This window comes from Colletotrichum fructicola (genome assembly GCF_000319635.2).
Source record: "Colletotrichum fructicola Nara gc5 chromosome Unknown KSG_Nara_v1_contig08, whole genome shotgun sequence".
NCBI classification, from domain to species: Eukaryota; Fungi; Ascomycota; class Sordariomycetes; order Glomerellales; family Glomerellaceae; genus Colletotrichum; species Colletotrichum fructicola.
In genome coordinates, this window is record NW_027094058.1 from 1,489,819 (window position 1) to 1,503,363 (window position 13,545).

The 13,545-nt window shown below is 50.6% G+C and overlaps 4 protein-coding genes across 4 annotated transcripts; 3 read left to right on the plus strand and 1 right to left on the minus strand.

The window, feature by feature from the left end:
* Positions 1 to 2,405: 2,405 nt before the first annotated feature.
* Positions 2,406 to 4,055, plus strand: asaE-2 (MFS transporter asaE; the record flags this gene model as incomplete). The annotated part of the gene is made up of 6 exons (XM_032036215.1): positions 2,406 to 2,601; positions 2,669 to 2,766; positions 2,818 to 2,949; positions 3,005 to 3,129; positions 3,180 to 3,575; positions 3,638 to 4,055. The coding sequence occupies 6 exons, from the start codon at positions 2,406 to 2,408 to the stop codon at positions 4,053 to 4,055; spliced, it is 1,365 nt and encodes a 454-aa protein (XP_031884977.1).
* Positions 4,056 to 7,329: 3,274 nt separating this feature from the next.
* On the plus strand, positions 7,330 to 8,531 carry CGGC5_v013474 (uncharacterized protein; the record flags this gene model as incomplete). Its single annotated transcript, XM_032036216.1, has 2 exons — positions 7,330 to 8,029; positions 8,086 to 8,531. 2 exons carry the CDS (start codon positions 7,330 to 7,332, stop codon positions 8,529 to 8,531), a joined length of 1,146 nt encoding a protein of 381 aa, XP_031884978.1.
* Positions 8,532 to 10,971: 2,440 nt separating this feature from the next.
* xgeA-2 (putative xyloglucan-specific endo-beta-1,4-glucanase A) lies at positions 10,972 to 11,772 on the plus strand (the record flags this gene model as incomplete). The annotated part of the gene is made up of 2 exons (XM_032036217.1): positions 10,972 to 11,315; positions 11,373 to 11,772. The coding sequence occupies 2 exons, from the start codon at positions 10,972 to 10,974 to the stop codon at positions 11,770 to 11,772; spliced, it is 744 nt and encodes a 247-aa protein (XP_031884983.1).
* Positions 11,773 to 12,553: 781 nt separating this feature from the next.
* CGGC5_v013476 (uncharacterized protein) lies at positions 12,554 to 13,521 on the minus strand (the record flags this gene model as incomplete). Its single annotated transcript, XM_032036218.1, has 6 exons — positions 12,554 to 12,714; positions 12,766 to 12,843; positions 12,906 to 12,983; positions 13,037 to 13,099; positions 13,168 to 13,223; positions 13,280 to 13,521. 6 exons carry the CDS (start codon positions 13,519 to 13,521, stop codon positions 12,554 to 12,556), a joined length of 678 nt encoding a protein of 225 aa, XP_031884984.1.
* Between the last annotated feature and the right edge of the window lie 24 nt (positions 13,522 to 13,545).

Below are 13,545 nucleotides of genomic sequence, written 5' to 3' on the forward strand. Positions count from 1 at the left end.
TTCAGTTCTTCAGAGTAATTGTTTTGTCGCCAACGGGCAGTCTTGCAAAGTGGTATTGTGCTGACGTGCGACAGAAGGCAATATTGTTTCCGATTGCCTCCGAAGACAGAGGAAGCATTGCGAGCTGCCTAGTCGACGTTGACCGAAATGGCATCATGCTTGGCTTACTCATTGTCTCGCGTGATTGGCTGAATGCTACATGAAGAATAAATCAGAAACGCATGTAACTGGTTATCCTATTAAGTATGAGATAACGTCGGTATGTATATGCGGAGTAGTAGCGAATTATGTTTCAATGCGACTTTATTTCCCCTATTCCCGCGAATAGAAGGCTTTTAAATGGGGTAGATTTAGAGAAAAGTCGGTTATGCTTGTACCGACGTTATCTCGTACTCGATGGGATAGCCCTGACCTGACATACAGTATCAAGGAGTCATACTCACACCGAAGTACGCTGACGGCTTCTTTTTCTTGAAATTGCGTCTCCACTGGACAACGTCGAGGATCAGCTTCCCCATGCCGGTAAGCGCGACAAGCATAGCGGTGACGAAAGCGAAGAGGGCTCCAATTGAAAGATTCATCATGTTCGAAGCGTTGATAGATTTGACTGGAGTCGGCCTTTTTGTCGTTGTACTGGTCGTCCCCTTGGGCATTTGAAAGCCGGTGGATTCAGTATTTAATTAGGTATGCTAGAATGTCGCTGAGGTCTGATTTCGTCGTTTCTGCCAGCAAACCCATCATGAAGAAAACATCATGTATCATATCTGGGGATAATTTAAACGCTCAAGAGAAGCCCATGGTGAGGTCGCCGAATAAATGTCAATGGTCAAGAGAAAAGGCGCCATTGACCTCAACCGGTCAAGCGTTCGTCGAAGCACGCTTAGCATTCCATCCCCCCAATACTATAACCGATTAACTCATCTTCGCACGCCGTTTCCCAGCATGTTTCCCTTGTTCTTTGCTTCCATAACAATTTTATGGCTTCTATTTGGCGCTCCGATGCAACCTAAACTCCATCTACAAGGCTATCTTCATGTGGCTATGTCTATTGTAACGCAGCAACGTCCCCGGTTTGCAGTCCGGAACGGCCCAACGGCGAGACAAAGGTGCCATCCGCCCGGCACGAGTAGCCTTATGTGGGCTAGCTTCTCTCAATTTTGGCCGTCATTTACCATCTCGGTCTGAGTACTTGTGACGCCAATCCGAGAACATTTTGAAAGCTTTTCAACTCAGACACTCCAATTGAATTCGGCAACCTTCGTTCTGGAAGGAAAGTCGTCTTTGATGCTGGTTAGGTTGTCAGGCTCCACAGACATCTGCAGAACCGGCTTTTGCTGCGATGATACACAACTAACCTGGGTACGTAAGGTACTCCACGGTAACGGGCCGGACCATGTCGTCATTGGTGGCCGAGCCTATGTCTTAGTGACTGCCACATGTCTAAAGCTGGAGGCTATTCATGGGTGGATAGTTACCTATGCTTTGGACAACGGGAGGATTAGTTGTGCTATTCTTTAGGATCGTCAATGCCAACTGTAACTGTCCAATTTCGGGGGAATGCAGCTATTTCCAGGCGAAAATGAGAGATACGATTGGTCTTACGGCACATAACGTGTGAAAAGCTTTAGAGTCCGCAGGCGACCCAAACCAGCGGGAACTTAGCTCCAAGAGAGTCGACAAGCCTTCATCCTAGTTAGATTAAAGGGCGGAGTGGCCAGTTTAGACGCGATTGGAGGTCGACCTTCATACACTAGAGTTGCCGCCGCGAACATGAATGGTTTTGAATATTTTCTATCCTATCAGGATGTCATAAGTCGACCTGAGTCGTTGGAAGTTTGCACTCTAATAGTATGAGTTGGCGAAACCAACTGCGCCACGCGGCGGCAGGCTTAGCTTGATACTGATAAGACAGTATGCTGCCAAGAGACGAGAGCCTGAATGTGAGAGGTGAGGATATTGGCACTTTTGGAGAGTCAGATAAGCGACCCAACCAATCGCCTGGAACTTTTTCCCGCCAAAAACCAACACTAGCATGCATACTCAGCGTCAGCTGCCATACGCCGATAGCCGACCAGCCAGCAACTTACCGACTTCCGCTGTAAATTCTTACCGGCGCTTCATCCCCTGTTCACATAGGGTGCGGGATAACCAACGGAAGCTGATAGTCTCGAAATGCGCCGGTCTTAGCAGCCGCTTCGGGCGCTCGTCTAAGCATGGGAGTCATGCAGGACGCATCCTTCGTGATGGGCGAGGAAGGATGTCCACCGTTTGGTTTTTTGACTGCCCAAATTTGCTCCGTTTGTTCATGCTCTGTCTTTCAAATCCAGTCAGTTTCGTTACAGTATACTTCTGCCGACTTGCTCAACGACCGGGCCGGGAATCAAAATCTCGCATTGACAACCACAATGCTATCCATCAGAGACGGCCGGTCCGATCTGGCACCAGCTGACAAAGTGGTGAATATTTCACCTGTATCGGCTGAAAATTCTGCACTAGAAAATGAGGGATTATTCTCCGACGATGATCTCCCACCCCGCGATCGTGGGAGGGCGGCATGGACGAGCCTCGTCGCTGTGTCAGCCATCGCTATGGCTACTTGGGGTAAGCAGTGCTTCTTTTCCCAAACCTCCGGCATTTTCAGATTATTGACGACGTCCTTCTGTCACAGGCTTTGGAGCTACTCAGGGTGTGTTCCGAGAATACTACTTCAAGACGCCTCCTTTCGAAGGAAATCAGTTAGTAGCTTCCACAGGCCTACTATTAGTCGTGAGTCAAGCAACATTCATGGATTCCTTCTCAAAGACTCAGCAGAGACAGGGCCTTCTTCAAACGCTTCCGCCATTTACTATCAAAATCATTTCATCGAACCCTCATTACAAGATTCACATGATGTGGAGCGGGATGGTTCTAGTCGTAGCATCTTCTATCGGTGCTGCTTTCTCGACATCTGTAAGTCCTTCGTCTAGTGATGCTACGATGTAGTTCAATACTAATCTTTACGAAGGCGGTCCAGGTTATTATGACACAGGGACTCATGTATGGTTTATCGAGTGGCCTGCTATTTGCGCCGTGTCTCACATTCGTGGACGAATGGTTTCTAAAACGACGTGGTCTTGCCAATGGCATCTTGTGAGCTGCAAAATATTGGGTACAAAATGACGAATGGCTGACTAGAACAGCTTTGGCGCACCCAAGTTTGCTGCCGCAGGTCTTTCGCCCATATTCTCCGTTCTTCTCAAGCGCTTTGGTCGTCGAACCACCCTCATAGGATGGACTTCATTCGCAACTGTCATTATCTCCCTTGGCATCATCTGCGTTCGCTCCCGACGTGACAGCAAGGCGGAGATAGCGGCAGCGTCTCAACAGCCGTACTCAATGAAGAGAATATTCAAGAAGTCAACATTCTGGTTGTTTGTCCTTTCTATGGCACTTCAAAGCCTGGCGAATAACTTACCTGCCAACTACCTTCCCAGCTTTGCGACCGACCTTGGTGTTTCGCCTAAAAAGGGCGCTCTATTGGTCACTTTCTTATCGCTTTTTGGTATCATCGGTCAGATATCAATCGGTGCCCTAACGTAAGTTATTATGATCAAACGCATTTGCGCATGAGCTACCGGCTAACCTATACCGACAACAGGGACGCGATCGGGCCTTTGGTGCCCATGCTGATGAGTACCCTCGTCAGCAGTTTCGCCGTGTTCGTGGTTTGGGGTCTCGGCAAATATTACTGGAACATGGTAGTCAAATCTATACTGTTTGGTGCATTTGCTTTTAGCTTTATGGTCTTGCGCAGTCATATGGCTGCAGTAGTTGTTGACGACCCCAATTGCCCAAGCGAGGAGTTGTTCGTGTCTGGAATTCTTCTCTTCACCCGTGGTGTCATTGGAGTTGCTTCGGGATACATCGCTGCAGCTGTCCTGCAGAACAATGACCATATTGGGGTTCAGCCCGGATGCGGTGATGGGAAATGGCGTGATTTTATCATTCTTGTGGGAACTACGATGGCGGCAGCGACCGTTGGGGCGTTTGGCTTATGGAAAAGAAGAAAATCATGACGGAGCGGAGACTCTACAGATAATCAATAGATATTATATCGCTTGATGGCGTTGTCGCTAGAACCAACCCGTCCCAATAATTGCGGCTCTTCCCTGTGAAGACAAATATACGAAATGTCTCATTCAAAGAAAAGATTCAACTCTGTAGAATTTCACATAAAGTAATGTGGTTATTAGCAGAGACGGGGTTCACCGCGAGAGGCTCTCAGGCTTAAAAATGTATGCAGGTGAAAGCCTTCTGGGACCGAACAAGTTTTGCTGGACATTTTCGCAGGCGTGATGCTGGACTTAGATTACGCAAATCATGCAATGAGAGTGCCTCCTCCTCGCAGTCACTTAGATATGAATGAGTCTTATTATGCAAACTCTAATATCCAACTCTTTGTTTCAATTTTCAATCATCACCATCAACGATTCCTACCAAGCTGAACGGCCGTAGATAAGAACATGATTGGCTTCCAGTCAAATACCACAATTTGCCGAATACCCACAATCAGGCAAGATTGCTGTACAGGCCCGCTGCACCGAATGAACACCATCCAGCCGGATAGTCCCCTCATCTGCGATTTATCCATGCCAAAACGACCCAGGTCGACTGTTCATGTTCTCCCATGATTTAGATCTCCCAAGGCAGCTGGGGGAAGCGGGGAAATGGTGAACAATTCTGTGTGTAGTACCGATATCGTTGTATTGATTTGTGAGGTCTTGTAAACCGTGCATGACATTGTAGAAAACTGATTTGACGTAGTTGGAAGCTGGCTTGATGTCGTGGGACGTGATGCATGTGCTAAATGGGCTGGGCGGGCTGTAGCAGGTCCGACATGGCCTTCAACTGGGTCGTTGAAAGACGGCAGTGGACTGGGTTGCTTTTTCCGCCGATTTTGTCGCCAATGGATGATATCGAGAATAGCTTTCACCACAGCCGTGAGTGCACATATGACACCTGTCACCAGCCCAAATACAAGTTGGATGGAAGGATCCAGTTTGCCTGAAGCTTGTAGGTTAGACGATTCGAGGATTCTCGTTTTCCTAGGGCTTTTACCGTTAAATCGTCCTTTGAGACGATTGAAAGTGAATGTAATGGTTTTCAATTTTATGTTGAGATGAAATTCATCGACTTGGAGTGGAATCATGTTTTGTTGTTTCGACCGGAAGAATGAGGACTTATATTCTTGTTCTCGGAATCTGCAGCATAGAGAATCCTCGCCAAGTCGCCAAATGAAGTCTTGGAGAGAAATGCAACAGTACGACAAAGCAGGTTCTCTTGCAGTCCTTCGGCGGCCGTAATTCATGGGCAAGGTTCTCATGTCACTATTTCTTTGTTTGGCAACTCCATGACAGCTATTGTGGCTTCAGTCACATCGAAGACCTTCCCCTTTGAGGGACCCCACTATGCCGTTTTCCGCATTCTAGAAACGCCCACGAGCTAGCGCCTCATTGATGTGCATGCTAGCGTTGGTACTTTGCTGCGGCACAGCCAAGCTCTCCGCACGCCATGCGTGACAGTGCTTCCCGTAAGTCCAGGTTCTGAAAACATGCAACAGGTTAATTGCCATGTTGAGGATCTGGAAAGTTCGGGTGATCATTGACCGGCTTCGTGGGGCCTGGCTTTTCTGATGATGATGCATCTTGGGACCTGCTCTTTGTAGTGAAATCCCAGAACCAAGGTTTCCACTTGTTCATGAATGCCGCTCTGAAGAGGATTTGGGTAAAACTTCCTTTGGACCTCACCGAGTTTGCGTTAAACCAGCGAAGCAACCAAAATCCAAAACCCAGCAGTTGATGTTCTGAACTCCCTCATACAATCCTTTAGAAAGCACTCAGGCTCACTCTACAACCCAGTGCTTCATGGGCTACAGACCAATGAGCGATTTCGCATTGTCCATGCGTGACATCTGCGTATGAGATGGTGTCGTCACTTTCGGCTGTCTGGATGTCTCAGTTACTTCGATTACCAGCATCACTTTATCTGTCGCATGTTCGTATTTACAGGTGACTTTGGATACAAGATTACAGAGACTTGCGCATGACATTACCTAGATAAAGGACTGTCGCACTTCAGGCTACGCTCATAAGCAATGAACTCAAGACATTAGCATCCGAATGATTACAGTTTTGGCTCTCCGCGCGGACATTTGTAAGTGGACGGGCGGTCTGCTTCCTTATAAGCTACCTAGATCATTCTCTTTTTCCCTTCTTTTCTCCCTTACAACTATACGTGTCCTTGCCTCTATCGTTATGGTCATTTGGTCATTACTGTCCTCGTTGTCCTTTTGTTTTTTGCCATCGTGGCCTTGGTCGTCATCTTTCTTATTATTATTGTTGTTGTTAGTCTTACTGTCCAATGATATCTGCCCGCCTGGACAGCCAGATGTACCTGGCCGAAAACGCTCGTGGTCACAGACGGCGTAACCCCTCTGATTACAGTATCATCCCAAACTTCACGAGACCAAGAGACCTTACCCAAAAACAAGAAAAACTACCAATTTGTGGTTTATTTTAGCTAGAAGATCTCTGAACAATCGGGTTCCAACATGATAGAACTGTTTGCTGGATGAACGTTTATTCGTCTAGTCCATTCCGCGTTTGACGGAACTCGATGCAACGGGCCACCATTACCCAACACGACTAAGCGGACTCGGAATGGAGGACATAAGGAACCCCAACAGCTTTTCCGAAACAAAACCTTGAAACATTCAAATCCCGTCGGGTGCCATGACGTACTGCTACGCAGTAGCTCGGACGCAAACTCCACTTGACTCGCACGTAGGAGTGCAGAAGCCCAGGCCCTCCGCACTGCAGTGCCAAGCCTTCGGGACCGTCCCGTCTGACCAACGGAGTCCGGGTCGTCCCCCGCGAAATGCTGCTATTCTGCGTCGCCAAGCGAGGTCCATCGCTGAACGTGTCACTGACAACCTTGGTTTTGGGTGTTTCTTCGTACGAGATGCCAAGTCTCGCTACCCAACCAGCGCCGTCTGTTTGTAGCTGAGCGTGTATCATTACGTAAAACTGGCACCTCCGTGCGTTTCTCCTCACATCAGGTGCACTGCCGTGGGCAGAGTTGCGTCGACGTAAGGTTCGCAACACAGAACTCTAGGTGTGTCGTGCTCGAAACCCCGTGACCCGCGCCCGAGCTGGGATCCTGGTTGGGGGCGCTTAAGCAGCGCTCGTACGCGACGACGTTTCCTACATCAGCTGCAGCTTCCCCCAATGCTGCCCTCATCACAACCTGCGGAGCTCATGTTCTGTACATCACGACGACGCTAACGACATCATGACGGGCGTCACGCAACTGGCTCTGCGCCCGGCTGTGGTCAGGGAGGATTTCGAGGCCGACATGGAGAGCGAGTGGATGGGAACACCGTCCGAAGACACTTTTGCAGATGAAGACGAGGTTCAGGTCGATCCCTACGGGGATCTCATTCTTCGAGTTGGATGCAGCCCAAATTCTGGTGAAAGCCCAGCATTTCGGGTCTGCTCGAATGCCCTGAAAAGAGCATCGCCATTCTGGAGACGGACTTTGGCTGAAACCGCCGAGGAGACCGGAACGGCAGAGGAAGATTGGTATTGGACGCCATCACTCTTCGCATGCCCATACGAGAAATCTGATGGGCTGGTCATTTTGCTCAATATCATCCACTCGAAATTCCACTTGGTACCCAAGAGACCATCCCTCTCGGAGATGTACAACTCCCTTTGCCTCGCCAGCATGTATGAAATGGAACAAGTTCTGCAGCCGTGGATCGGGCACTGGTATGACGTTATCGATAGCTTGGAATCCGCGAGAGATGGGCACAGCCTCGCCATGCTAGCATGCATCGCGTGGGGGCTGGGTGATGAGAGACTATACGTCAGAACGCTCACCGATATCACCCTCACATGTGTGGTGCACGAAGGCGGGCACATTATGACTGCCGATGGAGTTCGCTTGGACGATTATCTTCATGATGCGTTAGGCTCTCCAGTGATTTCAGGTATGAGCGAAAATGTTATCTCAGATTAGATTCCTGACATACTGACCTTCGGCAAGAAAACATCCGCTTAATGCGCAACCAATTAGCATCAGAGTTACCAGCACACATCAACCAACTCATCAAGCGCCTGATCGAGGGTAAATGGATGTGCGCAGGGATATCTGACATACCGATAACCAAAAACAAGAAGTGCGACTATGTCGTGCTGGGAAGCTTGTTCGCGGGGTTGATTTACGTTCGAGGCTCAAAGGCAACAGAGCTTCAAATGAGGCAGGACGAAAGTATTGCAGACCTGCTCAAGTCAGTGAAGCGGGTCTTGTCGTACGTGTCTTGCTACGAAAAGCATACAGAATGCAATCCGGCGGAGAAGATCGCCGACGCCATGAAGGAAACAGTTGAAGACTTAGACACATCGTTAAGCGTGGGCATACTCGAGCGAATGCGGGAACAGCGACAAAAAGCAGGTCTAGAAGCACAGACTTCTGAGGAAGACAAGGGATGAGTTATCGTCAAGTCATGGCATGCATGGACCACGTAGAAATCAAAAGTTTTGGTGTTGTTACGAGTCAAACAGTGCTGAAAGCAGTGATTTGGTGGAGCGCGTGTCAATATGCGAAATGAGGAATGTGATCTTTGCTTTCGGCAACTAACCAGAACTGGCCTCTCAACACGAATTGGGACAACTGGGCAGCATGTTTAATCAGTCACCTGATTAAGCTTAATGTGACTGTCGACTACGCATCGTATGTGCCGCGTCTTTTCATCAACTTAGCTTTCGGTCAAACAAGAGTTGCCCGACTTGTCCGAAGCCGCAACGGGGCGCGGAAAGTCCCTCATCGTGCCCAATCAGCGCTGATCTCGCTTACGATACAGCGCAGCATCGACATCCACTTGAGCTGGCTATGAACGGAATAGCTTCAAGATCCGGCTGTGTGTTCTAGTTGGTTAAGATTTCTCGTTCACATCATGTGTACCTGATCCGAGAAGGTCCCAGGTTCGAGCCCTGGCACGGTCAGATTACTTTTTGATGTTTTGGTCGACCAGCATTCATCTCGAGAGTCGTGTTCTAGAGGCAATTGGCGGTGTCTTCCTTTTGAACCTGGATTGACAGGCCGAGAGCAATTGGATGACAAACGGATTGCTATGGCTTCTTTGGTGTGCCAGGCCTATGACAGGCCTTTTGAGCAAGTTCTTGGGGTGGTTTGCTGGCTCGCTCCGGAGCGGCAATCTCGGTCGCCGGCGACCGGCCGGTTCGGCACTTTAGCGCTGCCCACTCGGTGCCCCTTCGCTAAGCCCCCTTTATTTCAGTGTGACGGCTACCCGCCGCGCTAAGCTTTGGATCGGGGGATTGTCCACCAGTAGTCGTCGTTGAAGTGAAGTGGCGAGGTGCATCTGGAATGCAGACCGGTTGACGCGACAGTTGATCTCGCAGGAAATCCGATCATCGCGTTTCAAACACAGCGCAACGCATTCGAGAATGCGAATTGGCTGGACGGCTGTCGCGGCCGTATCGATGGGCTCTGTAGCCATCATTGCACCTGTTTCCCGGCGCGCGGAGCAAAACAAGTCGTAAGGCGTGCTTGGCACGTGGACCGCATCCTGGTAATCTGGGGGAGGTTCGCCGACGGGCTGGCCAGACCTATCTTGGCGCGGCACTGTGAGCGATCGCCGGCATAGGTGTCTGCGCCTTGCTGCAAGGGATACATCAGGGGCAAACGATCCGGTGGGGAAGCAGAGGCTCTTCGTGAACGGTGAGCATCACGGGGCTGGCCGACGGAGATGACTTCGATTCTCGAGTCTAGCGCCAAATTGATTTTTACTGAATACGGCGTGTCGATGGCGGTCGACTTGACTTGGCGAGGAAAGTGTCCGTCGGAGTGTTCAGTCATCGAGTGCAAACACAATTTGATGGCAAGCCCTAGCAATGACGTTGTCTCACTGAATTTTGCAGGAAGATATTAAGTGCCATTGAGCAAAAGCAAAGATAATCGGTAGGGGCGGATTGACATAAAGTAGCAGTGCATGTGGCAATGGTCTATCCAGCACACGGAGTTAGCTTCATATATATTCTGTGGGGAAATATTGGTGATTCCACAGGGAACAACACGGCAACATCGGCTAACCATGGGAACTCCCTAGCCTCCTTTTCAGGCTCTTCTGATCTCGACAGACGACGAAATGTTTTTCGAGGCTGAGCCATGGAACGCCCTGGGAACAAACGATTTCCCCCCTCCCCGAACACGGGATTCCGCAACCGACATTCGATATCGGCTTTCCAATGTATTGATTGGGGGGTTATTAATGCCGTCCAAAATCGGGTGAACACGAGTCAAAGCTCAATTTCGACGGTCGCAAACCTTCTGCTTTTGGGTGTGTTGTGGCCGGGATGACACGGCTTTGAGTTCTCCCCTAGAGCCCTTTTGGCTGGCGCAACACCACATTTACTTGACAAGAACGTAACGGGCAGATTAACCAGCCCACTTACCCCATTGGTGGAGTCATCTAGAGCGCCGCGTGGTGGACAGCGTTGGACGTCGGTAACCCGAGGTCTTGTTAAGGTGAAACTGCCCCTGATTCTTTTTGCACCCAGCGGCGCACCCGCTAAGCCCGCAACAAGCTTTCCGTCCGATGCTTAGCTCCGGCATCCCGGTTGACACGGGGCCCAGCGTCGACAGAAGCTCACCTTGTGGCCGGACACTAACGTCACATCTGGCATTCGTCACCGTAATTGGAGGGACCAGTCTTTGTTCTGGAAGGAAAATGTTTGCCAAACCCTGACGTTCGTTAGCATGTTGTGAGTATATCAACTGCCGCCCTCCCGCCGTTGGAGCTGATCTTGGCATCCGATTGTTGCTCCATCCTCCTTACAAACCACACGTTCTCTTCTTGCACACACATTCGCTTCAGTTCAATCAGTCATTCTTTGCAGACTTCCATTCACGATGCAGCTGTCTTCCTACCTCGTCTCGGCCATTATGGCCGCCACCGCCGTGGCTAGCCCCACGCCCACCATCGAGAAGCGCGCGACCACCTGGTGCGACTCCTTCGGCTCTCTCGCCACCGGTGCCTACACCGTCTACCACAACAACTGGGGTGCTGCCCAGGCCACCTCCGGCTCTCAGTGCACCACCTTCAACTCCCTGAGCTCCGGCTCCGTCTCTTGGTCTACCTCTTGGACCTGGGCTGGCGGTCAGGGCCAGGTCAAGTCCTACTCCAACGTTGCTCTGGAGAAGGTCAACAAGCAGCTCTCTGCCATCAAGTCCATCCCCTCCAAGTGGACCTGGAGGTTAGTGTTCTCTTCGAAGCATTTCTTACTATCGCCTTACTGACTTCAACCTTCCAGCTACACTGGCTCCAACCTCGTCGCTGATGTCGCCTACGACCTGTGGCTCGCCCCCTCCGTCGGCGCCAACAACAAGTACGAGATCATGATCTGGCTCGGCTCCTACGGCGGTGCCGGCCCCATCTCCAGCACGGGATCCAAGATCGCCTCCCCCAAGATCGCCGGTACCACCTGGAGCCTCTTCTCCGGCCCCAACGGCGACACCACCGTCTTCTCCTTCGTTGCCCCCAGCAACATCGCCAGCTTCAACGGTGACCTGAAGGGCTTCTTCGACTATCTCGTCTCCAGCCAGGGTGTCGCCAACACCAACGTCGTCACCTCCCTCCAGGCCGGTACCGAGCCCTTCTCCGGCACCAACGCCGTCTTCAAGACCTCCGCCATCTCCATCTCTGTCTCCTAAATGGTCCCTAGGTGACCGTTGAATCGATCCAATCGAGTTCGATCTTGAGTCCAGAGTTTGATTATGGCGAGTATTTAGCATAAAAGCCTTTTCGACACGTACATATTGTTGCTTCCCGTACATAATACAATACCAGAACCCTAGTCGGTCTGCCACAATTAGCTTGGTCTCTTCCAAGTGACTCTCAGTAGACTGACCATGACTGTTGAAGGTATGAATGAGCGGATATCGTGCAAGGTGCTAGACTTGGGTCACATCTGATGGACGAAAGTCATGACCAAAGACCCTAGCCGCGATGGGTTTTGTCCTGGCCATTAATCAGCACGCCTTCGGGGGTTCCAGGAACATTGTATGCTCTTGGAGATTGTGCAACACAATTAAATCCCTGAATGTCTGTAAGATGGGAAGGCTCGTACCGTCTGCTGACTTAGTCGCCGTCTCAGAAACGGAACTACTAATCAGAGGGAGTTACGAACACTGAGGGGTCGTCCTCGTGAAAATGATGGAAACCGTCAATTACATCGAGCAAGTGGGAATCCTCTATCCGTCACCGAGTCGCAAGCCATCATTTTCACTTGCGGACTTGGCATAACATACAAAGCTCTTCCTGTTTAATCATGGTAGCTAGTTCGTCAAGGAACGGCCAAGGCACGTTGTGAATCTCCTCAATAGACTCGAAATTACTGGGGAATCACGATGTCGAGCCAAATGCCTGATATGTACTGTTGGATTGAGAATATGTACGTCAAGAAATATGGTGATCATGCCAGTGACCGTCCCTTTACTCGGCCTTCTGGGCCGGGATGTTGAGGGTAGCAATGTTCCATGTCTTGCCGCCGTCAGAAGTGGTCATGGCACCACCGGTGGCACCATGCTCCCAGCTTCCACTGTGTCCGAAGCTCTTGTCAGCTTCGCTAAGCACAATAGAAACATCCTTCCAGGCTATGAATGAGTTAGCTTCGGGCTTTGGTTGACGTGATGAGTGAGACCAACTGTGGGCAGGGTGATTCGCGCAGCCGCCGCTGGCGCACTCGATTGAGATGTAGAAAATGTTTCCGTGCTGTCCCTTGCCTGTGCAGATGCAATTAGCATTGGGCGGAGTCAAATGTTAGTCTTGTGTCGGAAGGACGTACTGGTGTTAACGGTGGAAACAAGCTTGCCGTCGACATAGACGTTCTGGTCCCAGAGCTGGGTCGACGAGTTCAGTTTGTCTATGGCCGTGGTTAGTCCTGATATGCCGACAACGAAGAGGGGCTTCGCTTACAGTGAGTTCTAACAGTCGATCCTGCGGAAGCCTTCACGGGGGTGCCAACGGTGGGGTTGGAGCCTAGTCACGGATCAGCGTCGGTCGATCAAGTGCCGCATTCGCGAGCGGCTTCAGATAGCGATACGCACCGACCAGGGTGTACGCGAAGTTGCACCAGTTCTTTCCTCCATCTTCACAGTAAGATCTAACATGGATCGTCAGCGATGCGCCAAAAAATCTTTAACGTTGATTGCGCCATACCCGCTGGGAGAGTTTGAGGTAACGCCCTGGAGGAAGGAAGCCTCGTTCTGCATCATGATGGCGCTCCAGATGGCGACATCTCCGGAGATGGCGCTGGGCAGCTCGGGAAGGACGAGAGTTGCGCTCGCCTCTTGGATGTAAGCGTTGCCGTTGGTGAACAGGGTGACGATATCGGAGTTTGCCTGGGCAAGGCTGGCGAGTGCAGCAATCATGCCGCCGACGGTTGCTTGGATTCCCTTCATGGTGCGGGAAATAGACTTGATGCG